General features: G+C 35.5%; 1 protein-coding gene across 2 annotated transcripts; it reads right to left on the bottom strand.

Moving 5' to 3' along the window:
- Nucleotides 1-12534: 12534 nt before the first annotated feature.
- Nucleotides 12535-26906, bottom strand: LOC149949505 (uncharacterized). Of its 2 annotated transcripts, XM_090169245.1 has the most exons (10): nt 24695-26906; nt 24413-24601; nt 24206-24337; nt 24004-24138; nt 23864-23930; nt 23614-23690; nt 23485-23544; nt 16946-17110; nt 13422-13539; nt 12535-12725 (listed from the first exon to the last, which is right to left on the bottom strand). In XM_090169245.1, exons 7-10 carry the CDS (start codon nt 23506-23508, stop codon nt 12562-12564), a joined length of 471 nt encoding a protein of 156 aa, XP_090025371.1. In that variant the 5' UTR covers nt 23509-23544; nt 23614-23690; nt 23864-23930; nt 24004-24138; nt 24206-24337; nt 24413-24601; nt 24695-26906; the 3' UTR covers nt 12535-12561. The 2 variants fall into 2 exon arrangements, with proteins under 2 accessions (XP_090025371.1, XP_090025370.1); XM_090169244.1 differs by lacking the exon at nt 24695-26906 and having other exon boundaries at nt 24413-24665.
- Nucleotides 26907-27222: the final 316 nt, after the last annotated feature.

Below are 27222 nucleotides of genomic sequence, written 5' to 3'. Positions count from 1 at the left end.
CACACCCCACTGTTTGCCTTCTAGTCGCAAAAAAATATGCCAGAGATATTTGAATATCTTTTTTCTTAGCTTCGGGAAATAAAACATCATGATCAATAGTTGAATCAAGATTACGGCTATTAGGGAGACTATCACAAGAAATATTCTCAATAATTTCTATTTCAATTCCTTCATTCACTGGCATTTCACAGTCTAGAGTTTCAATGTTATCTACATGTAAGCTATTTGAGTGATAACGGCGACAATGAACCTTAAATGTACTGTAGCTATTAGATTTATACGGGCAAGCTCTACATGAAATACTAAACAAGCTTTCATTCTTATGAAGCTTAATAACATGTTGGTTCAATTCAGGTATGTTATTTGTTCTGAAGCTACACATTTCACATGCAAAGTTTTGAATATTTTACAAAGAGAATGGTTCTAATACATGAATATTTAATTGGCAACTGATTTATAATACAGCCTAAAAAAACCATCAGGTTTAAAAAAATGGAAATAAAAACTTAACTGGTACTGGAAGAAAAGGGGGACTTTGAAACCTCCTACAGATACAAGAAATCTTATACTAGGCCCAATACGGTGTGATTAGACCTAACAGTGTGGTAACTGTGGTTTCCTGGTTTGTCCAAAATCTAGGAAAAAGATTGTTTAGTAATGTCAATGTTTCAGGATATAACTGTAGAAATATTTTACGTACTGATAAATTTTACGATCCAAAAATCGACGACCATATGTGTAAAATTTTCATATTCATAAAAAGTATTTAAAAAAAGTAGAAATAAATGAACGCGAAATTAAACCGCGAAATGGTAACGAACGTCCTTGCAACTTAGGCAAACACCTCGCCAAAGACTAACCGCGCTGCTGAGAGCAGAACACTGACATTTCCCCGCCAAATCGAATTTAAAGCCGCCGCCACTTTTGAAAAAACATTATCTCAATATATTTTGCGTAAAAAAGAATAAAAGTTGTTGAGATGATAAACTAAAAAGTTAAGAGAGGCATAAAAAATTTATTAAATTTAAAATATTTGAATAATAATGAACCTAGTTTTCGCTAAATTAAAACTTTTCCCGCGGAGAAATACCGCAACCTCGCCAAAGTTGGCGATAATATTTCGGTTCTGTCGGAAAAATCTAGCAGCGTGACAAACACCTCATAAAAAGTAGGTAATAGGTTTGTCAGTTCATAGGACTACAATTTTTTTTTTAATTTATAGCATTTCTAGAGTGGAATCAGCTGACAAACTGAACTACACTGTTAACCACTCTACATGTGGACTCAGATTGGGAAATGAGTTAATATGGCTTTTAAAATTTACACCGCTAAATGAAAACAGAAGGTTGTGATTAAAGTTGATAACATTTCTAGGGTGGAATCAGCTGACACAAACACACTGAAATACACTGTTAACCACTCTAAATGTGGACTCAGATTGGGAAATGAGTTAATATGGCTTGTAAAATTTACACGGCTAAATGAAAACAGAAGGTTGTGATTAAAGTTGATAGCAATTCTAGGGTGGAATCAGCTGACACATTGAAATACACTGTTAACCACTCTACATGTGGACTCAGATTGGGAAATGAGTTAAAATGGCTTGTAAAATTTACACGGCTAAATGAAAACAGAAGATTGTGATGAAAGTTGATAGAATTTACAGACCCCCCTTGGGCCTACCTTTTACTGTACTAAATTTGCACCCCTCCTCAACCACCATCTTAACTTCCACATACTTAGATCCCCCCCCTTTCCCGAATTTCTACGCCACTGATTACTAGGGTAGAAATAATTTACATAATGCAGCTGATATGCAAATCGATGACCAGTTACCACTAAATTTAGCTTAAAAGTAACCCAATTAGTCTGTGTACAACTGTACACCTCTCACACATTACCAGGTGGGGGAAATTAGTACAATATTAAATATTGGGAATTTGAGTTTAAGTTTTAATTTTATTCCTGACTTTTTCAAATTTACACTAAAATGAAATATTCAAGAATAGTTTTAACAGGTCCTACGACTAGAGTGAGATTGGGAAATAAGTTAATCTGACTTGTAAAATTTACACGGTTTAATGAAAAATTAAAACAGAAGGTTATGATTCAATTTTATTATAAATTTTTACTAGCTAGTAAACTGAAATACACTTTCAACCAGTTAAGATCAGAGTGGGGTACCAATACATCAAGTTAAATTAATGAATTTAATGAACATAATAATGATTAAATTGGAATTAATAAAATTGGATTTAACATACAATTTTGTATTGAACTTAATTCTGATTAAATTATATTTAAATAGCATGATTGTTTGGATTTTATGAAATGATGAAATTGGATTTAATCAACTTACAATATTGAACTCAATTTAGTAAATAATTATTTTAATATTATCTAATTATTAAGAAATTTGCCTTGGTTTATGGAACTATATTAAAGGTACACATTAGGATCACATATGTGCATACCGTATTTACTTGGTAAGTGATGTTTAAGTGAGCCAATGACCTTGAAAAGATTTTGATTCACTACGAGATCACACACATCTCTTAGAGCGCATTCTAAGATCACAACTGTAAAATGCTGGTTCATCTTTAGATCACTATTAGATCATTCCAAGTACGCCCATTACTGGATCACTTTCAGTGATCCAAAAGTGTGCTTAAGTGATCTAAATGTGCTTTTTGAATTTGCAGTGATCTATGGGTAATAGGAGAATTGCTCGTTCTCGTATCCGGAGTAGAACGACTCGTGCGAAAGCGTGTTGACTTAGAGATCTAAAGAAAAAATATTTTCCGTACCGAATCGATCTGATGACACAGAGGTTGACGCTCATTCTGTAGAAGATGAATTTACTATGGCTCTTTATAATAACTCTGAGAAGCCCGTGTTTTCGCCAGTCGTTCACTCTTATTCCGTTTTGAACAACGCGTTTTATTTAGTTTATCATTATCATATTTCTCACACACTGTACTTTAAAAACCTCTCCTAAGCCTAAATAATTATTATAACCACTATTTTCGTATTTGTGGTGGTTTTAGGTCTGCTTTTACCGATAAACCAAAAGATGGCCAAGTAAATATTGAAAATCAACTCTGGAAGGCTATCGGATCGTAGAAATCAAGTTTGTTATTGAGTGTGTTTGAAACTCCAACAAGAGCATAGCCATATTTGCACAATGCGTAAATTGGAATGGGTGGACGAGCTAAAAGAAGGTCTTCGGAGTAGTTTCATTTTCAAATGTTCGTCGTGTGGACGTTCTGTAAAACTGTATTCTGAAAATTCGAAGCCCGGAGTAAATGCAAATGCAGTCTGGGGCACCGTTACAGCCGGAGCAGGACAGACCTTAGTTTCTGGTATTCTATCCACGATGAACATCAGAAACCATAAATAGGAATAAATATAATAAGATCGAGAAATCGCTAGAGGGTATTTGGAGAAACCAGTTGATTTTAGAAATGAAACGAGCTGGAGAGGAAGCGAGACGCTTGGCGATTGAAAATAATGAAGAGGGTAGGACGTCCGTAACTGTCATTTGCGACGGTCGCTATAGCAAACGTTCTTACTTCCATAATTTAATCAGTAGCGGCGCCAGGATTTTTGGGGAGGTAGGCCAACCACTTGGAGGCCCCCCAAAATTATGGAGGCCCCGCACCACTTTTTTTTTAATCCGTCAACGTGCAATTTTTGTGTAAAATGGGTACCGGAGGAAAAATAAAGAACTAATAACACTTAACAAATGAGTGGTTATTTACGCGCTGGACTGAATTCAAGTCTATCAATTTTCATTCATTCCTTCGGTACTTCGCATGTACATCCCTTACATCAACACTTACACCTTTACGAAAATTAACTAACGTAGGTACACTAATTAAAGTATGTTTAAGAACCATTTATTTGTAACGATAAAATTAAAGATAAAATTTGGATATAATAGCGCTCGCCAAAAATTAAAACTAAAAACTTAACTACTGTCAAAGAAAAGTTACTCGTACCATTAAAAGGAATAAAAACAGCAGTGTCGTTAAGCGAATTACTAAATCAAAATTAATTAATTAATTATTTCGCAAACAAATTACAGAATTTTCTGATATTAATTAATTGGAGGACCATTTATTATATTTTAGAGGCCCCTTAAGACGTCTTTTGGAGGCCCCTACCAAAATTTCAAGTAGGCCCAGGCCTACCCCGGCCTGTTTCTGGCGCCGCTACTGACTCCAATGCAAAATCTGGGACATCGGTGGTTATTGGTCATAGAACTAAGAAGATCTTAGACCAAGACACTCGTAACAAATACTGTTAGAAATGCACACTGGGTGCGTAACCAGATAAGGATCATGCCTGCTTAAAAAATTGGACTGCTTCAACGTCGGCGATAGAGGCTGATCTTATTGTCAAATGCTTAAATCGCAGTGAAGAAATACACGGATTGCGTTACACCCGTTTCATAGCCGATGGCGACTCGAGCGTGTATAGCGAAATCAAGAAAGAAGTCACGTACGAAGCAAAGGTCACCAAATTGGAATGCGACAACCAATGCGTAAAAAATTACACGGGTCACCTGCACAAAATTTCAACGGATACCAAATACCCTTGCGACGCTCGAAAAACCTTTAGACCTCTAATTCCCCGACTGACCATGGCGGCCAGAAGCGCTATTACGAACGTGTCAACAAACAAAGGAACAGCTGACGATCTACGAAGAGACTTAGCTAATGGACCTTTGCACGTCTTATGAGTTCACGATTATTGCAGGGTTTACTTTTGCAAATTTTGGACTGGAGAAAAGCTTCTTATGGAAGAAACCAAAGCTAAAGGCCAAAATTAAGTAAATTAACTGAAGCAAAAGGGACTTTACGCTCAAGTAATGGCGTTACTTGACAGGATAAAGTTGAAAGCCGACTGCCTGTACATGAACGAAACGATTAACCGTGCTGAAATGTTCATGAGTAAAGTCACAAAGTACACCGCTGGAAAAAGAGTAAATTATTCACAGAATGGTGGTTACAACAGGTGATGCCCGATTTCCGGACTTTCGTCCAAAAAGGGGACGAAAGTTTCCATAGATCTCCATACAAAAAATTCGCAGGGAGAAATCCCGGGCTGTATTTCAAGAGGCACATGGAGAAAAGTAAAAGACAAAGATTTCTAGCGTCAAAGCGATTGCTTTCGAAATCGGCTCAAAAATATCCCAGAAAACGGACCGAACCATTACCAATAGACACGGACTACGGGCCTCTAGCGGAACAGCCCCCTTTGACCGAAGAAGAGCTTGGTCACCTTAGAGGTTCAGGAAACAGTGTTTTACAAAGCTTGCAAGTGTCCGAGGAGCAGAGGGACAACATTGAAATAATGTCCCGTGGTCAGAATGGGAACCATGTTTACGACAACAACAAGAAAAAAAGACTTACAGCGCCTAATTTTGGGAACGATTGCCAAAAACCTCTTGCCATACTTTAGTTAAGCAATTGCTTTACACTCAAGGGTTTAGCAACGCTAATAACGAGTATGGGGGGAAAATTCATCCTTAGCACGGGTTCTTGAGTGCTAGCCCTGACACGGTTTTCACGAACAACGACGCGATTGTAGAAATAAAAACATCGCCTTCGGCTAGAAATACCACCAAAGGGCGAAAACTCGAAGATCATGCCAAAAAAAACAGGACCTTTTGCTTGGAATTGGTTAACGACAAATTAAAGTTAAAAAGAAACCACCTGTACTACTTCCAGGCTCAAGGTCAATTGAATATTACTGGGAAAAACAAATGCGTCTTTTTTTGTATGTTGACGAAGACACTGAGTAATTCGTCGAAGAAATAGAGAAAGACGAACGATTGTGGACCCAAAATATGTTGCCAAAACTGAGGGCATGTTTTGAATAATTTACTGTGCGTTTCAAGCCAATGTAAAATTAATTTATATGTAAACTTAAAAAAATAAACCTAAAATTTGTAACCTAACCTAAAATTTGTAACCTTAATATTGTAAACAGTAAAGAATGTATTTTTTTATATTTTACTTTTAATTTAGTCCCTTCTTCGCTCTCTGGACAAACCTCAAAATGCTCTCTTCTGGGAAATTCCGTATGACGCACGCCCGCCATTCTGGCGATGCAGCCACCTGCAAGCCCGTTAGGTAAGAAGTAAAAAAAAATCCCACTATTTTAATTCACACTATACAATTTCTTGCTTACAATTAGTTGGATACAATTAAGTGACCCAATTAATTGTACAGTGTGAACTAGGCTTAAATCGTATTCCCTAAAAACTGTCTAGGGCACAACTTTTGAACGGCGTGTGATAATGGTGTATTTTTGTTCATTCGGTAGATCTAATGTTGCCCATGGGCCTGTTGAAATTTCCTTTGAAAAACAAGCACGGGTCAAAAGTGACACGCCATGAAAGGTCATGTTTGGGTTGCGCAGGATTTATCAGTTTTATTATATAAAGTATGGGTTGGCCATAAACAATCCGCTTCTCGGCCTTTCGTTAAGATCAATTGTAGTATCGAGTGAGGCACATTAAATTGATATACGCAAATTTCGCGCACTGGTCTCTAGTTATTTATTATCTATCTAAAAATATTACATACGTTCGTAATCCCAGTTTTTCAACGGAAATATTTTACGTAATAATAGTACAGCAACTCCAATCGAAATTCTATGTTTCTATTTTCCTATAAACATTTAGGTCTACGTTTGAATTTTATTTTATACCTTTCTATATTGTATTACCGCCGTAGAGGACTCCCCTTCGAGCCTTTTCTAAAGTGTTCCTACCTGTTTTTTCAATGTCAAAGGACGCTGTTTCTAACCTTTACTACAATCCGTCCTATTTTTCGCTATCGTCCTTTGTCATCTAGGGATATATCAATTGGCAAGGGGGATGTAATCGGCTTAAAATGTCAATCAATCATCCCCAGCAGCACAGTCTAGTCGGTTTTTGGTAGGGAAATGGTTGGAAAGTCGGTTAATGGTCTCGGTCGACAACCGACTCAAATGCGACCATTGCAAATGGTCAAATTTTAGTTGGCTTTTGGTCATTTTTCTGTGAATCTGTGATAGTTGGTACGTGGTCATATTTAAAAACAAAAATGGGTAACACCTACTTTGGGACAACTCACACATTGATAAATTATATATTTCTCAAATATGCATTTAAATTACACGTAAAATACATTGAATTACCTTAGAAGTCAGATTTAAAATATATAAACCTGAAAGATTTGACGAGGGGCTAAACCAGTGAAAATAGTTGGGTTTTAACATGGTATCGTTGGGACGTCATCGCGCCTATGTCGGGATATTTGTTTTAAAAACTGGGCTGAAGAAATAATCATTTCGATTTCATAAATGTGCGAAAATGAACTATATCTAAGGATTTCACGCACATATTTGATCATAAATAATAATCATGCAAATTTTTAAATGTCATGATTTATTTTTATTAAAACTTTTCAGTCTTTTTAGGCTTTTCATATACAATAGTAGGCGGGTAAACTCTTGATAAGTCGGCAACACTGCAAATGAACTAAAGATAATCTAGACTACGTCGGTATGCTAGAATTGAATGCATGTGTAAACTTTATGAGCAGGTAATAACGTTGAATTGAATACTTTAATGATATAAAATATTATTAAATGTTAATATTTAGAATTACTTCATGTATGTAATAGCTACATACAAGGTAAGATCGTTTGATTTGCGAGCTTATAAGACTAAGCTAAAACTTACGTTTTGGGCCTCGGTATCTTCAATGACGTTGGGTGGCTTAAACTTCAAATTAGTGCATCGTTGCCAGATTGAATATACCAAATATATATGGCATCCACTATCCAAAATCAAGCAATTCTTAGACAAATTATAGCACCTGCACCTAATTAAACCTGTATTTATAGAAATTGAGGAAATTGTTGACTTCAAAATTAGGATGGTGACTACAGAATATTTTAAAATCCTTAATAGGAATTATATAACATATCTCAGTTAAATATCGGAAAATATAAGAAGTCGATTTGGGGATAAAACCAATAGGACACTAATAATTTAAAGCCCTATATCTATAAGCAGACGGCGAAGCTGACGCTCGCGGCTCACAGGAGGTAATTGAATAGGGTAGTTAATATCAAGGATTCTAAATATGTAAGAAGATATGTGGCGTGATGTAAAACCTGGCGGTGATTGAGGCCGGTCATGCGCAGTTGATTCAAGGCAGATTTAAATTTTTAAAGTCTCTCAAGGCCAAATATCTCTTTTCTGTTCGGTCTGCAATTAAAAAAATCGCCAAATACGTCTAATCAAAAAAGTGTCAGACTTAAAAAATGAATTAATACATTTTTAACATCTTAATATACTCTACTTTAATTAAAACATAATCATCCTTTCTAAAATAGTGTCTTAAAGAATCGCGCCCATTTTCAATACACCGATATTTGACCTTGAGGGAATCGAAACTTTTTTTTTTTTTGCTCTCTCTTAACCGCGACGATGCTGCCGGCAGTTTTTTTGTACAGGTTTTACAGGTCGCCTCATATCCTCTTACACATATAGAATCCTTGTTAATATGAAAAAAGCGTATCAAAAGAAATAGTCGAAAACTATCGCCAAACAGTGTTGGAAATAAGCATATTTAAAAGCTGTTACGTTTTAAAGATTTCCAAGGGTAAAATAAAATATAATTTTTTTTTAATTTCTTCAGACTTTGGACTTTAAATATAGGGTATTATTGTATTGCAGCGGACGGTGGAATTATTGAACCTCATTTAAAATAAGACGCGTGAATTCTGGAATTCTACTATCTAAATTGTATTTTTTCTAAGTAATTATTTAAAATGATTTGGCTTAAAAAACAGTCCCTTTTTTATCTTTACAAACATACGATCATTTCAAATTAGATAGGTTTATCTTTCTTTTTGATGAGACGTTAACCTTTTTGGGTAGTACCAACTTGTTTTTTTTCATGACGTATTATTTCAGTGAAAAATTGTCCGTTTTTGACCGAACCAATTTCATTAAAGGTTTTCGAGTACGCTCTACAACTGTTGATTGATCGTTCAAAAAAATTTACGATTTTTCTGAAAATTCCAAACGAAAAGGGTCCTCCCCGAGAGAGTATATCCTGATAATTTCACATTTCTAGCAACTATAGTGTTTGAGAAAAACGGCTGGGCTGATCAAATTAAGACACCCTGTATACAAATTTTAAGTACCTGAACTTATTGTGTAAGTCGTGTGTTAGTGACTTTCATTTGATTAATGTCAATTACGTATAGTTTCAAACTTGTATGTTAATTAACATACGTTTATATTTGTTCTTAACTAAAATTACTTTGTACCTTAAAAACAAGACGGGGATTTATAATTTAACTATTTTGTATATCAAATTTGTTTGTGCACCGTAAAATGTAACGAATTTAAACGGCATTGATTTGTTTTCCGTTCTTTTTCAAATAAATAATAGCGATGAATACAAAATGTACAATTCTATAAAGTCCAGATATAGCGTATTTGGTTATTGGCGGAAAGATTTCACTAAAAACGATTAGCCAGTATTCTGTATCTTAATTGATTGTTAGAAACACTCGTTTAATGTGATAATTGAGTTCGTATATAGTTTTGTGAAATAAATAAATGGTATTAAAGTGAATTAAACATTTCTTTAAAACATGCAAATCCACATGTGTTTAAGTAAATTAATTAGTAAATTTAAAAGGTGGATGGGTTTTACACCGTAGCTGTTGGGTTTCAGTACGCACCAACGCTGGTGTACGTCGGACCTACTAATATTTCTGGAGGAAAAGTAGCGTTGGTCCGACGTTTAACACCGTTGGACCGACAATATGTTATTGGTCTGACAGTTGGGGTTGTATACGTAGTAACGTGGGCATTCGTCAGGCCGACTCATTTTATATTTATGTGTTATGGGGCTGACAGTTGGGGTTTATGACGTACCAACGTTGGCAGTTGTCGGGCCGACATTTATATCTATATATGTTGTTTCGCTGATAGGTGGGATTCATTACGTACCGACGTTGGCTGTTGTCGGGCCGACCATTATATGAAAGTAAACCGTAACGTTGGCACAATGTCCAATGCAACTGTCGCCGGAACGTCGGTCCACGATGCAGTAACTTAAGTCGGATCAACGTATTTCTGATAAGTCGGGCTCAGGTGACATTCGACCCCAGCGGGCCGGCTTTTTGCCCACTAGTCAGACCCCTGTGATGCCATCGACGTAGGACCAACTTTTTTGTGCTGCTGGGGATGTGGCGGGTATCCGCCCATTATTTATCTGTCCCGTACTATTCTTTAGTACGATTCTTTAGTCTGTATAATCGACGGCGTACCCATCCAGTGGCAGAAATCGGTACTTTGTGGCTAAGGAAGGGCCTCAAAAACCCAAGATTAAATTTATGACATACTTACCCGTATAACCCTGTAGAAATGTTGTTAGTGCCAGTAAATAATAAAAAAAAACTGTTAATGTAAAACTTATTGATGTACTTCTTAGCTCCAGAGTTGAGTTTTTTCCCATACGGAAATTGCTTCTGTTTAAGGGGGAAGTCTGAGGTAAGTTTAGAAAAACATGGTTTTTTCTTGAACTAGTTACAGAACAATTGAAACTGATAAAAATAAATGGTTTGCGGCGATTTGAAGTATTTCAGGAATCAATTTCATAAAGCTAATACTAAAAATGAATTAATTACAAATGACTAAACGTAACTTTCTTTTTGTCACAATAACTCAAATACTGCTGGTCGGATTACTATGGTTGAACCTTCGAAAAGAAGAGAAACCAACAGGGTATTTACTGAATCTTTATCAAAGTTGACATTTAAATTTTACTATTAAAAAGTAAATGTTTTTCTGTAACCCCACCGCTTTTTCGTGGTTTATATCGAAAGATCAAATATGGCGCTACCGTTAAATATTCCGAAAATATAGGTCTTTCGGAGACTTCGAAGTTCATGTCGTCAATCACCTTGGCGACAAAAGAAAGTACGAAATTGGAGGGGGTACGCGCTAATTTTCGGTATTCGCAGCAGGGAGTCCCGCGGGCCATCAAACCACCCTCTGGTAGAAAAATACCCGTAGGCTAAGTAAGGAATTCTTTATTATAACAAGAGAAAATCCCCTTTCAGTCGATTTCCCTGAAATAGAGGATTTATTTCCCACAACTCCGTGGCCACAGCACAGCAGAAGTATCTAGGCGCCAAGTGGACTAAACAAGGGAGGGGTATAGCTAAACAAATTGAAACGGTATATTTTGGCGCGGGATATCACACCAAAACTTATTCTGTAGAGAAAAGTCAATTTTTGTCATTCTTAATCCTTTATTGTTTAAAAAAATTGAGGTAAAATATTTTGTTTTTGGACTAAATTATATTTATACTTCTGCTTTACTTGATATATCGTCGTCACTTTTGTGTATTTCAAACAATATTGGTAAAAATACGTGGATTTAAAATTTAAAGGAAAAGTCCAGGTTCAGTAAAACTTGGGTCTATTTGAAATATCATGTTTAAATATACTCAAAAATATATGTCCTAAAATTGTATATTTTTTAATGACGATAAATTAATTTTTAAAAGGCTGAAATCTACCCGCCAAGCGAGCTGCCATATTCTTTCGTCTTCCCTCAGACAGACCGCACGCGGTGCAAGCGCGCCCAGGAAACAGTGGGTTGTTATAGCGCGAAGAGCGCGTGATTAAAGTCCTAAGACGTCACCGCGAAAGAAAATGGCAGATTGCTTGGCAGGTAAATTTCGCTCGTTTAAAAATTAATTTCTCATCATTAAAAAAGACACAATTTTACGACTGATGTTTTTGAGTATATTTAAACATGATCTTTCAAATAGATCCAAGATTTACCCAACCCGGACTTTTCCTTTAAACGATTTCAGTAAAATATGAAGCAACCGTTTTTTAATATACCTTTTTGTTAAAATATATTTATACCCTAATTCGGGTGTAAAATGAACCAAAATTTAAAACCTGGTCAAGTTTAAATTTTAAATAATTAGCTTGGAATTGTGTTTTTTTAGAAATAGTGATAGAAAGTTGTTTATTTAATCTGCATTTATTTTATTAAAATTTTATTTATATGGTTTCAATAACATTAACAGCCCCTTAAGACGTGGAATAAAATCATAATCTTAAATTTTTTCAATATTTTAAGTATTTTTATTAATTTCAGTTTTATTTAAAATGTAATTTTTTTTAAACTTGACCCGTGTCGAGATTAAACACTGAGGGCCCGAGTAGAAACGGCTTATACATGAAAGTTCCTCGCCATCTAGTATTTTTTTCTCGAAACACAAAACCTCTAACTTCCGCCTTAAAAAGCGTGCAACTAATATTTTTACATTTATATAATTTCGAACCATATAAAACACGAAGACCATTTTATTTTGGGACTGTCTAACTTACACGAAAATAATATTTAATGTAATTTAAATTAATTATGTTAACTATCTTAAACAAGCGTAATGCTATTCCGTATTAATTATCCCAAATATCCAATGAGTTTATTTATTAACTGTATATACATAACGACTTTATTTAGAAATTTGTGGTAAAGTTGGTGGACTATCTTTCCCAATGCCATCGAAAACTGGAGGATTCAAGAGGTAACCACCATCCACGGGCAAGGTAACGCCCGTGATCAACGAAGCATGATCACTCAAGAGGAAGGCCACTGCTTTGGCGATTTCTACCGGCTCTGAATGAAAAAAAAAACACAGTCTCAAAATAATAGTGTGAATAATTTCTAATGAAACACCAGGAGCTCTTCAGAATAGAAGTAATCACCTTTGAACTACGTCTTTCTTATACTAGTGTAACTAAAACTATGTAATTAAGGAGTAAGACTTGTGGTTGTGACCGAACTGTTTCAGTTCTGTCTTGTTGGTTTGTGGATATAATAACAATTAACCGTTTGTTTGGATAATATCCATCAACAAAAATTATCAGTTATATTTAGCATTTTCCCATATTAAATCGTTTTTGTCCATGGATAATATCCATAGATAAACGGTTAACCGCAATTTTTATGATTAATTGAAATTTTTGCCAGTTAATTTATCTGCTCCACCGATCTCTAGTTCCTTCCCCCTTGACCGTTGATGAAATAACCAACGTATGTCAAGCCCTGGTAAACTTAAAATTTTTTATTTTGCTTTTTTGGAAATGTGGTTTAGCGTGGTTTTTTTGAATATTTACTGTGAATTCTAGAGGGGCAAATTGATAAAAACCTGCATTTGCCATCAGCGGGCGTTTCTCGTAGTTGTTCCCGTCTCTTCTCTTTTATACTAACCTTTATGTTGTTTAATCACCCACCGCAAGAGCGGCGCCACAGAAGAGTTGAATACGTTGAGCTTTGCGTCTCATTTACTGCAGGATCGCTGGTAACACTCACCAATTATTCGGCGAATCGGAAAAGTATTGACGAGCACCAGCTTCAAAGCTTTGTTCTCGGTCAGCATCTTAGCCTGGTCCTTTCTGACGGCTCCTGGTGCGACAGAGTTCACTCGGACCTAAAAGCAAAACCACATTACTCTAACGTATCCTTATCGGAAACGCTATCAATTTCCACCTGCAAGCGTGTGAAACCAACAGAAAAGTTTTTCTGTAAATAAAAGCGAGTGGCATCTTCAAAAAAAAAACCCTTTTGTGTTTTCACTGTTACACCAACAATAAACCCTCTATCTTTGCCGCGGTGTAAAGGAATTTCATTTTATATCCCGACTTGAAACTCCGGCGATTTCTTAGTTTAACTCGAGGATCCCTATATTCGTAAAAATCCCGTAAACTCTAGAGGTAAATTATTTATTATAAATCTGGAAATTCACTTGAAAATTCCGAAATCTAAGCGAAAATCAGTTTTAAATTCTCGAAATCATCCTTAAAACGATAAATATATTGTTTACAACTGCGTTCTGATATCTCAAAATCAGATACGATTGCGACAATCACTTTGATAATTAAAATTCCGTACGAAAAATTTGAAATGTCGCACATCTCAAAAAACACACCAAATCTATACTAACTCGGTTTATAAACATTATGTTGGTGTGCACCTTTCATAAATTGACTTATTTCGGTTGAAACAAAATGTGCTCATTTAATTTTATTATTAGAAATAAATGTAAACTTTTGGTCATTAGAGTGTGGACGTTTGAACTTTGAGATACTATAGGACTTGAATAGCGATAATTTATTCGCCTATGGCAAAAATACTGCAAATATTTAATCCCCGTTCATAAGCTTTTGAAATCTCAAACAAACGGACCTTATACTCTACAGGGTGTCTCAATTTGCTCGATCAGGCCATTTTTCTCAAAATGTATTTATGCTAGGGTTCTGAAATTTTCAGGGTTTATTTGTTAGGTATGGAAGGCTTTGTTTACTAAATTTCAGAAACATCGAACGATTTTGTGCCGTTTTGGAAAATTAATTTTTTCACCGGTAGGTGTCACGCAAAACGTTTCAATAGAAAAGTTGTAGGGTATAGTCGAAAGTGTAAAAATAATTTTGGTTTGGTTGAAAAAGACCTATTTTTCACTGAGTTTGGAGGTCGGGGGAAAAACAAGTTGTACTGGCAGCCTTTAACGAATTGTAGGTAACATGCATTTCAGTTATAAGATTCCGAAAAATAAACAAATAATAATTAGCCCAAGTGACAAATGTTTTTTAATGACTTCTACAAAATGTTTTCAAAAATGCCACCTTCTGATGCAATGCACAAATATGCACGATGTTGCATATTGCGAAATGCTCCCCGAACCCTTTCTGGAGTCCCCTGGCGACATGCTTCGATAACTATTTGTCGTAAATCTTCAAAGCTCGTCAGAGGTGTTTGGTATACGTAGTCCTTTACGAATCCCCAAAGAAAAAAGTCGAGTGGTGTTAGGTCAGGGGATCTTGCAGGCCAACGAACAGGACCAGTTCTTCCGATCCATCTTCCAGGAAACTCGCCGTTTAGATAGGCAACCACGTCACGATACTGGTGAGGTGGCGCCCCATCTTGCTGGAACCAGATGCGTCAGTACTCGGCCAGAGGAATGTCGTCCGGCACGTTGGATATTTCATTTTGAAGGAACTCCAAGTAGTTTTGACCGTTCAGACGATTTGGCAGGAAGAACAAGAAAATAATTCTGTCACCTAACAGACCAGCCCACACATTTAAGCGAAACTGCACTTGGTGGCGGTGAGGAAATCGCCAGTGTGGATTCTCGTAGTCTCACATATGTTGGTTTTGACGGTTGAAAGGCCCATCTTTTCCGAATGAACATTCGTCGGGACATCAGTAGTTGATCGTGAAAATTCTGGTGTGCGTCAGCCATGAGGCAAAACCAATTGCATAAGTCGAGTCGGCGCTGTCTATCACCGTCATGCAGTCCTTGGTGAAGTGTCGCTCGATAAGGATTAAAATGGTGTCTTTTGAGTGTTCTCCAAACGTAGTTTCGATCCAACCCTAAGTCAAAGCTGGCAGTCCTGACGCTCGCTCGAGGATAGGCGACGAAGTAGGCAAGTATGGTGTTTTCCATGTCGATGTCCTGGAGACCACGACCACGAAACCTCGGATTGATATTACCCCAGTTGTCGAAGTCTCGGACCACTCTAAGACCCGTCGTATGACTTGTTCTGCAATTGGGAAATCTTCGTTTAAATAACTGACTTACTAGAGTAGCATTACGACGACCTTCTCCGTAAAATAATTCTAGCATATGAGCGCGCTGATCTCGAGTGTAAAGAGGCATACTGGACAACAATCGGCCAAGTTGAGATAATGTTTTAACTTTGAAATGTAATCGCTTTAAATACTACACGGACAATTGATATTTCACGTTCAAAAGCAACAAAAGAAAAATTAGCGTAATTTTTGGTCTACAACTCTCTGTTTGATGATCTTACTCGTAACCACGTCGAAATGTAAGACGCGGTCTTTGTCTACTTTGTCTTTTTAGGTGTTGTACGTAATAATTTTCTTTAACAATAACTTTTTGCAGATCTGATTATTAACTACATAGCTGAAAGCATAAGTTCCTTAAAGTAAATGTACATGTGTGTTGTGGTTATGTACGATTGTTTACGTTAAAGGCTATTGCCTGCTAGTACAACTTGTTTTTTTGCCCCGACCTCCAAACTCAGTGAATAATAGGACTTTTTCAACCGAGCCAAAATAATTTTTACACTTTCGACTATGCCCTACAACTTTTCTATTGAATTATTTTGCGTGACACCTACCGGTGAAAAAATAAATTTTCCAAAACGGCACAAAATCGTTCGATGTTTCTGAAATTTAGTAAACAAAGCCTTCCATACCTATCAAATAAACCCTGAAAATTTCAGAACCCTAGCATAAATACATTTTGAGAAAAATGGCCTGATCGAGCAATTTGAGATACCCTGTATATTGGAGTATCTGCCGAAAATGGTATATATCGTCCCGTAGAGATACTACACCAGAACAACCACTTTAACCAAGTTGCTTTACTCCACAACTTTCCTTTATTTCTAAATTATAAGTAATACCCAAGGCAATGTCAGAAGTATATTATAATTATCGTCGAAGCTCTTTTTAACTTACGTTTATAAAAAGTATCTCTTGACGCGTTTGAAACCTATGGCACTTTTAGAATTCCCGGTGCATTTTTAAATAGACAATGTGGAAGAAAAGTGTTCCGTGTTTAAAAATATCAGTTTCAAAAAGAATAACATAAGGAAATCTGTTTTATACATGTAAATATCCATACGCAGTGTAAATTGTGCATTTGATTTCGTAAAGAAAAGTAAAGATTTAGGTGTATTTATCCGCGTTTTGGCGGGAAATTCGCGCTCAGAAAAGACTGAATAGGTTTATGGTTAATTGCAAAGAACTAGACTGGTATTCATCTGGTAAGAGATATAAAATATATTTGCGGTGATACTGATACTGACTTTATGTTTCGCAAGATCCAGCGCCATGGACTTGGTCAAGTCAGTCGTGGCCTTTTTCAAAGCGCCGTAAATTGGCGTGTCTTTGATTGGGAAAATGCCCGCGACGATGGCAATGTGGACAATGGCTCCTCCAGTGCCCCTCTCGATCATCGATTTGGCTGCGATCTGTAGTGAAAGACATTTTCAATTTAAAAGTTTAGAAGCATGATTAACAAGATTCAAATATGAAATTAATTATCTTAAAGAACAGTTCCCAAAACGGTAGCTTCCCTTAAACGCAGTTCGTGGAATTAATTAATCCCATAAAACGCAGTTTGTTAACTGGTAGCTCCTCTCAAACGCATTTCCTGGAATTAGTAGCGCCTCTATAAAACACAGTTCCCGAAATAGGTACCTCCCCTTAATCACAGTTCCCGAAATAAGTAGATCCCTTTAAGCCCAGTTCCCAAATTTAGTAGCTCCCCGAAGATGCATTTCCCGGAATTGGCAGCTCCCCTAAAACTTAGTTCCTCGGAAATGGTAGTTTTTTCTCAAACGCAGTTACAAAATTGATTGTTCTCTTAACACGCAGTTAATAAATTGTTAGCTACCGAAACGTGCATTTACAACAGGCGCTTAAATAAAAAATCTTCCCAGAAATTGCCAAGAAGTAATATTTCCGACAGCCAGGACTCATAAGTTACTATTTATGTAGTGCTTGTTGAAATAAAATAGAAAGCTGGAAACTTTTCTCTAGGGGACTTTGTACCCTAGGAGGGGTTATACAACCACCGTGTCTGTCTGTGGGTCTGTCTGTGTGTCTCTCTGTGGGTCACTCTGTCAGGCCTGCGAACGCGTTCGCATTTTAGGGGCAAAGGGTAATCGCTGCAATCATATTAAATCGATTTTGCGTTCAAATTAGGGACTATTGGCTTTCAAATTGAGGCGACTTTGCAATCATATTAAATCGATTTTGCGTTCAAATTAGAGACTATTGGCTTTCAAATTGAGGCGACTTTGCAATCATATTAAATCGATTTTCCGTTCAAATTAGAGACTATTGGCTTTCAAATTGAGGCGACTTTGCAATCATATTAAATCGATTTTGCGTTCAAATTAGAGACTATTGGCTTTCAAATTGAGGCGACTTTGCAATCATATTAAATCGATTTTGCGTTCAAATTAGAGACTATTGGCTTTCAAATTGAGGCGACTTTGCAATCATATTAAATCGATTTTGCGTTCAAATTAGAGACTATTGGCTTTCAAATTGAGGCGACTTTGCAATCATATTAAATCGATTTTGCGTTCAAATTAGAGACTATTGGCTTTCAAATTGAGGCGACTTTGCAATCATATTAAATCGATTTTGCGTTCAAATTAGAGACTATTGGCTTTCAAATTGAGGCAACTTTGCAATCATATTAAATCGATTTTGCGTTCAAATTAGAGACTATTGGCTTTCAAATTGAGGCGACTTTGCAATCATATTAAATCGATTTTGCGTTCAAATTAGAGACTATTGGCTTTCAAATTGAGGCGACTTTGCAATCATATTAAATCGATTTTGCGTTCAAATTAGAGACTATTGGCTTTCAAATTGAGTCGACTTTGCAATCATATTAAATCGATTTTGCGTTCAAATTAGAGACTATTGGCTTTCAAATTGAGGCGACTTTGCAATCATATTAAATCGATTTTGCGTTCAAATTAGAGACTATTGGCTTTCAAATTGAGGCGACTTTGCAATCATATTAAATCGATTTTGCGTTCAAATTAGAGACTATTGGCTTTCAAATTGAGGCGACTTTGCAATCATATTAAATCGATTTTGCGTTCAAATTAGAGACTATTGGCTTTCAAATTGAGGCGACTTTGCAATCATATTAAATCGATTTTGCGTTCAAATTAGAGACTATTGGCTTTCAAATTGAGGCGACTTTGCAATCATATTAAATCGATTTTGCGTTCAAATTAGAGACTATTGGCTTTCAAATTGAGGCGACTTTGCAATCATATTAAATCGATTTTGCGTTCAAATTAGAGACTATTGGCTTTCAAATTGAGTCGACTTTGCAATCATATTAAATCGATTTTGCGTTCAAATTAGAGACTATTGGCTTTCAAATTGAGGCGACTTTGCAATCATATTAAATCGATTTTGCGTTCAAATTAGAGACTATTGGCTTTCAAATTGAGGCGACTTTGCAATCATATTAAATCGATTTTGCGTTCAAATTAGAGACTATTGGCTTTCAAATTGAGGCGACTTTGCAATCATATTAAATCGATTTTGCGTTCAAATAAGAGACTATTGGCTTTCAAATTGAGGCGACTTTGCAATCATATTAAATCGATTTTGCGTTCAAATTAGAGACTATTGGCTTTCAAATTGAGTCGACTTTGCAATCATATTAAATCGATTTTGCGTTCAAATTAGAGACTATTGGCTTTCAAATTGAGGCGACTTTGCAATCATATTAAATCGATTTTGCGTTCAAATTAGAGACTATTGGCTTTCAAATTGAGGCGACTTTGCAATCATATTAAATCGATTTTGCGTTCAAATTAGAGACTATTGGCTTTCAAATTGAGGCGACTTTGCAATCATATTAAATCGATTTTGCGTTCAAATTAGAGACTATTGGCTTTCAAATTGAGGCGACTTTGCAATCATATTAAATCGATTTTGCGTTCAAATTAGAGACTATTGGCTTTCAAATTGAGGCGACTTTGCAATCATATTAAATCGATTTTGCGTTCAAATTAGAGACTATTGGCTTTCAAATTGAGGCGACTTTGCAATCATATTAAATCGATTTTGCGTTCAAATTAGAGACTATTGGCGTTCAAATTAGAGACTATTGGCTTTCAAATTGAGGCGACTTTGCAATCATATTAAATCGATTTTGCGTTCAAATTAGAGACTATTGGCTTTCAAATTGAGGCGACTTTGCAATCATATTAAATCGATTTTGCGTTCAAATTAGAGACTATTGGCTTTCAAATTGAGGCGACTTTGCAATCATATTAAATCGATTTTGCGTTCAAATTAGAGACTATTGGCTTTCAAATTGAGGCGACTTTGCAATCATATTAAATCGATTTTGCGTTCAAATTAGAGACTATTGGCTTTCAAATTGAGGCGACTTTGCAATCATATTAAATCGATTTTGCGTTCAAATTAGAGACTATTGGCTTTCAAATTTAGGCGACTTTGCAATCATATTAAATCGATTTTGCGTTCAAATTAGAGACTATTGGCTTTCAAATTGAGGCGACTTTGCAATCATATTAAATCGATTTTGCGTTCAAATTAGAGACTATTGGCTTTCAAATTGAGGCGACTTTGCAATCATATTAAATCGATTTTGCGTTCAAATTAGAGACTATTGGCTTTCAAATTGAGGCGACTTTGCAATCATATTAAATCGATTTTGCGTTCAAATTAGAGACTATTGGCTTTCAAATTGAGGCGACTTTGCAATCATATTAAATCGATTTTGCGTTCAAATTAGACACTATTGGCTTTCAAATTGAGGCGACTTTGCAATCATATTAAATCGATTTTGCGTTCAAATTAGAGACTATTGGCTTTCAAATTGAGGCGACTTTGCAATCATATTAAATCGATTTTGCGTTCAAATTAGAGACTATTGGCTTTCAAATTGAGGCGACTTTGCAATCATATTAAATCGATTTTGCGTTCAAATTAGAGACTATTGGCTTTCAAATTGAGGCGACTTTGCAATCATATTAAATCGATTTTGCGTTCAAATTAGAGACTATTGGCTTTCAAATTGAGGCGACTTTGCAATCATATTAAATCGATTTTGCGTTCAAATTAGAGACTATTGGCTTTCAAATTGAGGCGACTTTGCAATCATATTAAATCGATTTTGCGTTCAAATTAGAGACTATTGGCTTTCAAATTGAGGCGACTCTGCAATCATATTAAATCGATTTTGCGTTCAAATTAGAGACTATTGGCTTTCAAATTGAGGCGACTTTGCAATCATATTAAATCGATTTTGCGTTCAAATTAGAGACTATTGGCTTTCAAATTGAGGCGACTTTGCAATCATATTAAATCGATTTTGCGTTCAAATTAGAGACTATTGGCTTTCAAATTGAGGCGACTTTGCAATCATATTAAATCGATTTTGCGTTCAAATTAGAGACTATTGGCTTTCAAATTGAGGCGACTTTGCAATCATATTAAATCGATTTTGCGTTCAAATTAGAGACTATTGGCTTTCAAATTGAGGCGACTTTGCAATCATATTAAATCGATTTTGCGTTCAAATTAGAGACTATTGGCTTTCAAATTGAGGCGACTTTGCAATCATATTAAATCGATTTTGCGTTCAAATTAGAGACTATTGGCTTTCAAATTGAGGCGACTTTGCAATCATATTAAATCGATTTTGCGTTCAAATTAGAGACTATTGGCTTTCAAATTGAGTTGACTTTGCAATCATATTAAATCGATTTTGCGTTCAAATTAGAGACTATTGGCTTTCAAATTGAGGCGACTCTGCAATCATATTAAATCGATTTTGCGTTCAAATTAGAGACTATTGGCTTTCAAATTGAGGCGACTTTGCAATCATATTAAATCGATTTTGCGTTCAAATTAGAGACTATTGGCTTTCAAATTGAGGCGACTTTGCAATCATATTAAATCGATTTTGCGTTCAAATTAGAGACTATTGGCTTTCAAATTGAGGCGACTTTGCAATCATATTAAATCGATTTTGCGTTCAAATTAGAGACTATTGGCTTTCAAATTGAGGCGACTTTGCAATCATATTAAATCGATTTTGCGTTCAAATTAGAGACTATTGGCTTTCAAATTGAGGCGACTTTGCAATCATATTAAATCGATTTTGCGTTCAAATTAGAGACTATTGGCTTTCAAATTGAGGCGACTTTGCAATCATATTAAATCGATTTTGCGTTCAAATTAGAGACTATTGGCTTTCAAATTGAGGCGACTTTGCAATCATATTAAATCGATTTTGCGTTCAAATTAGAGACTATTGGCTTTCAGATTGAGGCGACTTTGCAATCATATTAAATCGATTTTGCGTTCAAATTAGAGACTATTGGCTTTCAAATTGAGGCGACTTTGCAATCATATTAAATCGATTTTGCGTTCAAATTAGAGACTATTGGCTTTCAAATTGAGGCGACTTTGCAATCATATTAAATCGATTTTGCGTTCAAATTAGAGACTATTGGCTTTCAAATTGAGGCGACTTTGCAATCATATTAAATCGATTTTGCGTTCAAATTAGAGACTATTGGCTTTCAAATTGAGGCGACTTTGCAATCATATTAAATCGATTTTGCGTTCAAATTAGAGACTATTGGCTTTCAAATTGAGGCGACTTTGCAATCATATTAAATCGATTTTGCGTTCAAATTAGAGACTATTGGCTTTCAAATTGAGGCGACTTTGCAATCATATTAAATCGATTTTGCGTTCAAATTAGAGACTATTGGCTTTCAAATTGAGGCGACTTTGCAATCATATTAAATCGATTTTGCGTTCAAATTAGAGACTATTGGCTTTCAAATTGAGGCGACTTTGCAATCATATTAAATCGATTTTGCGTTCAAATTAGAGACTATTGGCTTTCAAATTGAGGCGACTTTGCAATCATATTAAATCGATTTTGCGTTCAAATTAGAGACTATTGGCTTTCAAATTGAGGCGACTTTGCAATCATATTAAATCGATTTTGCGTTCAAATTAGAGACTATTGGCTTTCAAATTGAGGCGACTTTGCAATCATATTAAATCGATTTTGCGTTCAAATTAGAGACTATTGGCTTTCAAATTGAGGCGACTTTGCAATCACGTTAAAGCGATTTGGCGTTCCTTTAAATCCGAATTTTTATTCATAAAAAAGCGATTTTGCTTTCCGACTAAAACGATTTTGCGTTCTTATTAAAACGCATTTGCGTTCAAATTAGAGACAATTGACTTTTAAATTGCTATCATATTAAAGCGATTTCGCGTTCATATTATAGCGAATTTGCTTTAAAAATGAGGCGCATCAGCTTTCATATTGTAGTGTATTATCCATCACTGGCGTTCAAATTTTAGTAAATTAGCATTCAAATTTAAGCAACTGGACGTTCAAATTGTAGGAGAATAAATTTCAAATTGTAGGAGAATAAATTTCAAATTGTAATAGAATAAATTTCAAATTTATTATGAATAACCTTCAAATTTATGAAGATTTGCATTCGAATTTACGGATAATAAATTCCAATTTAAACAAAAATAACGTTCAAATTAAAGAAAATAAAAAAATTATGAAGTTGGCCCTCATGAAAACAAATGTAAAAATGCAATACATAACAAAAACAAAATGTTATGTTTCAAGTCGGTTGTACACTATGGATACTGCCGAAGAAACTTCAGTTGATACAATATTAAACACAATTTTTTGAATATACCCCCTTTTTTTTAAAGAGTTCGAATACTGTAGTTGGAAAGTGTAATATCCGGCAAAGAGTGACGTTATGGCCATTTTAATACTACTAACTTCGAAGGAAATTCCGTCAATCATAACTTCGTATGGTGATATGAATATTTCCTTTGTATCCTATAACGAAAATATTTAAAAATAAAAAAATATCTTAAGTTACTTAAATATAACAAAATATTAACGTACTTTGAATGCAAATCAAGAGTTCAAACTTTCTTTGAAAATGGTTGGAAAAAGTAAAAGGGCAGTTTCAAGTTCCCTATCTAAATTATTAGAAAATATATTGTTACGTACAAAGGCTTTTTGATAACTTTGCTGTGCATAAACAAATCTTGATTTTTAATTTAAAACGGCGATACTATTCTCTTATGATAAGACTGAATTTAACAATAAGGGAAGTGATTAAGGTAAAATAAATAACGACTATAGTTCCTACCCTGTAATTTTTTTAATTCCAAGAAAAAACTACTTTGTTTCTAAAGAACAGTTCCCAGTTTCGAAATCTACCAGAGAAAATTTGAAATATTTACATTTATAATAATACATATATAATAATAGGAAATAGTTTATTCTTACTTTTAGTGCGTAGAAAGTGCCGCTGCAAAAGTTGTATTTTCAAAAACCACAAGAACTACAGCTTAGTTTTTGGCATTTCAACACAATTGTTACGAATGCGCGGAAATGATAGCAACCGTTCGGACCGTTCGCCTACTTTGGTAGAGATAAAGATTAATACGTTTTACTTTCTCGGGAAATATTTCCAATAAAAGCCACTTACATATTTTGGTCTAATTTGGACTACTTTAATCTTATCTCTCTCTCTCTCTCTCTCTCTATTCGTTCACCTCTGCCCAACGGGGTTCAAGTAGTTAAGCGAAACGTAGAATATCACCTTACAATGTACACAATGCTAAGGAAAGGTACAAGTTGTATAAAATGATATATGTTGAAAACCCTTATGAGGAGAATGGTAATTCTAGTGAACCTGTTTCGACGGAGTTGCTAACGAATCGGTGGCGAGCATGGAATTCTTTGAACCCGTCTCGTCCAACTGCCATATGACAAGCCACCTAGAATTCGCCACAATACCTCGCCAAGAAAAGTAGTCAGAGGTGGTTACCGCTACTAATATCTCCACACTGCGCAGGCACTACTCGGGTTTGGGTTTGACCATCTTACGAAGCAAAAAATACCGTTTTTTCAATAATATTAGCAATATATATTAATATTAATGCAATGTCGCTTTATATATTTCTACGCAACTCACATTTTCATAAGAAAATGTAATGTATTTTTCCTATAGAAGTCGACTATTAACAAAATTAGTTAACAGCTTTCTTAGGCTGCGTTCGGTTTTTGAGGGATGATATACACAAGCTGACCATCCGGTACTCTATAATTTGGAAACCTGAAAATACTAGAGCTAACAATGAAGGAGTCTTCTAAGAATGTCTGACAGTAAAGAATAATGAACGAAAAACAATTGCCCACATTTCATCAGTTTGTAGACGAAATATAGGTACCAAAACAATTGTCAATATTTTCTAATCGATTAAACTAAATTTCTATCGAGTATTTAATTTCCGCTAAGAATAAATTTTAAGCCAACAATCCACAAGCATACTTTTTTAGTTTAAAAAAGACAGACACAGCATGACGTTTAAAGAAACAATATTTTATTTTATTCAGAGCTTTCGAACCGTGGTCCTTCTGTAGCGGAAATTTCTTACACGCAGTTTATACATACCCTGGCTAGGCCAATTGTTACCCGCGACGTCTTGTTTCGAAAATTTAACGCCTCAAAAACAAGCTGACCAGGGAACTTTACAGAAACATTCATCTCATGCACCCTTCCAGTCAATATATATTTTGTCTATGGTTCGAACGTTGATGGTTGTTGTTATCCATCAGCTCTCTTTTAACCACCTATATTATTTCTCGATTGATGAGAATTTATACTTTTTTTTGTACCAAATTTAAAATAACAATTTTTATTCGGAACTTTAACACCATTCGTCTGGGTGACAGGTGATGTGGATTGCCACGTGAAGATAACCACAAAACCACGGGCAGGTGGTTGTCATACTTCCGACACGGGTGTCCCCTTTCAATCCCTACGTATTATTATTAGGCCTTCGACGCCCCCGCAATACACGCCGATACGACGACGTTTTTTCGATGCGCCGCTGTTCATTTTCCGATTTTACTCCAATACCAACTTACCAAGAAACTCAAGTGACTACTTTTATCACGAAATTTCAATTTAGCTTGATGACTACAAAATACAAACTATAATATTTCAAAATGTATCTATTTTCTCAATGTACTCTTCTCATAACGGCGGCGCTACAGTAGCAAAGCAGAGAAAATAAAGACTAAGATCTTATGAATAGTGCTTAAGCTCATAAACGCGTAGCCATGGCGTTCTCTCTGCTCTCGCTTTGCGTGTGACTCCGGCACTTAGCAACCTAAGCCTCGGTCATACTTACACCGCGAAATCGCTACATACTGGTTTACAACTCGTTCACACTTGGCGCTTTCGAGGTGTACATATGGACGTGGCTCTAGTTACCTGAAATATCGACGGCAGCCGGGTTTCTTAAAAATGGCACTATGCAAATCAGTGGCGTAGAACCATTTGAAAAGTTGGAGGGGGCAAAGTCAACTCAACCCCGAATTCCCGGGGGAAAACAGCTCCCATTGCTCTAAAAACAATTTTTTAAAAGCCGAAAACCTCACAGTTTTAAAATATTTGACCTTTTGGAAATTTTTCACGTGTTCGAAATGTTATTTTCTACCAAAGAGGGTAGAGTTTAAGAAAATCGAATTATACTTTGATACAAAATCAATAATTATTTGAACTAAAGTTCCAAAAGATGTAAATATTTTCATATGATGATAATGTTTGCTTCATTATACGGTTTGTACCTTTGATTTTCGGCTTGAAGTGTCAAATCTAATCAGGGCCGTAGCTAGCAAAAATTGCGCCCTGCGCGAGTGAAAATTTGGCACCCCCAATATAAGCTAATTTGTTTTTCAAATCATATTTTGTCGCCTTCCCTGTCCCCTACGGCTACTACGCCCCTGATGAAAGTGACCAAACCGCAATCAGCTCTTAAAATACAAGTTCTCTATGTTTGTACACGATAACATTTTTGTTGTCAAGTCAATCGCTAAACTTCTGAACAATATTACACTTTAATAAGCCTCGGAATCCGAGGCTTAAACCATTTTCATTTTTACACCTCGAAAGCGCTTCGAATCGCTCTGAAGCGGTTAAATGTGAACGCGGTGTCTGCTAATTAGCAGACGAAAATCCAGTAGTTAAGCGAGCTTCTCGCGTTGGCCGCTAGAAAGCTCTAAATGGCTTATTGTTTTAGCGAAATGTAAGATGGTAGGGTGAACCCCTCTGGTTGAGTTGTCATGGAACAAAAATATTAAATATACCAACACCTTTAATAATTGAAATCTATTGGTTGACAAGCAATTATAATGGAAAACTATGGCTTTTAACAAATAAACTTCTTTTCTATGCTATAAAGCTGCAAATTCGAATAACTATTGATAAATAACTTTAATCTTAACAAAATATATGCCTTTTCAAAAATGAATGTTGGCAATTAAATTTGAACACCTAAATAGAACTATTTCAAATTTGAGTGTTAGTGGTATTTTTCAATGCTAACATGATTAATTATCAACATTAAATTTTGGCAATTAAATGAGAACGCACATACAAGGCTATTTCAAATTTGAGTGTTACTGGCATTTTTGAATGCTAACATTATTAATTAT

This window comes from Leiobunum rupestre, chromosome 3 (genome assembly GCF_980474605.1).
Source record: "Leiobunum rupestre chromosome 3, qqLeiRupe1.1.hap1, whole genome shotgun sequence".
Classification (NCBI taxonomy): domain Eukaryota; kingdom Metazoa; phylum Arthropoda; class Arachnida; order Opiliones; family Sclerosomatidae; genus Leiobunum; species Leiobunum rupestre.
The sequence above is the reverse complement of the archived record's forward strand: the minus strand, read 5'-3'. Positions and strand labels throughout refer to the sequence as shown.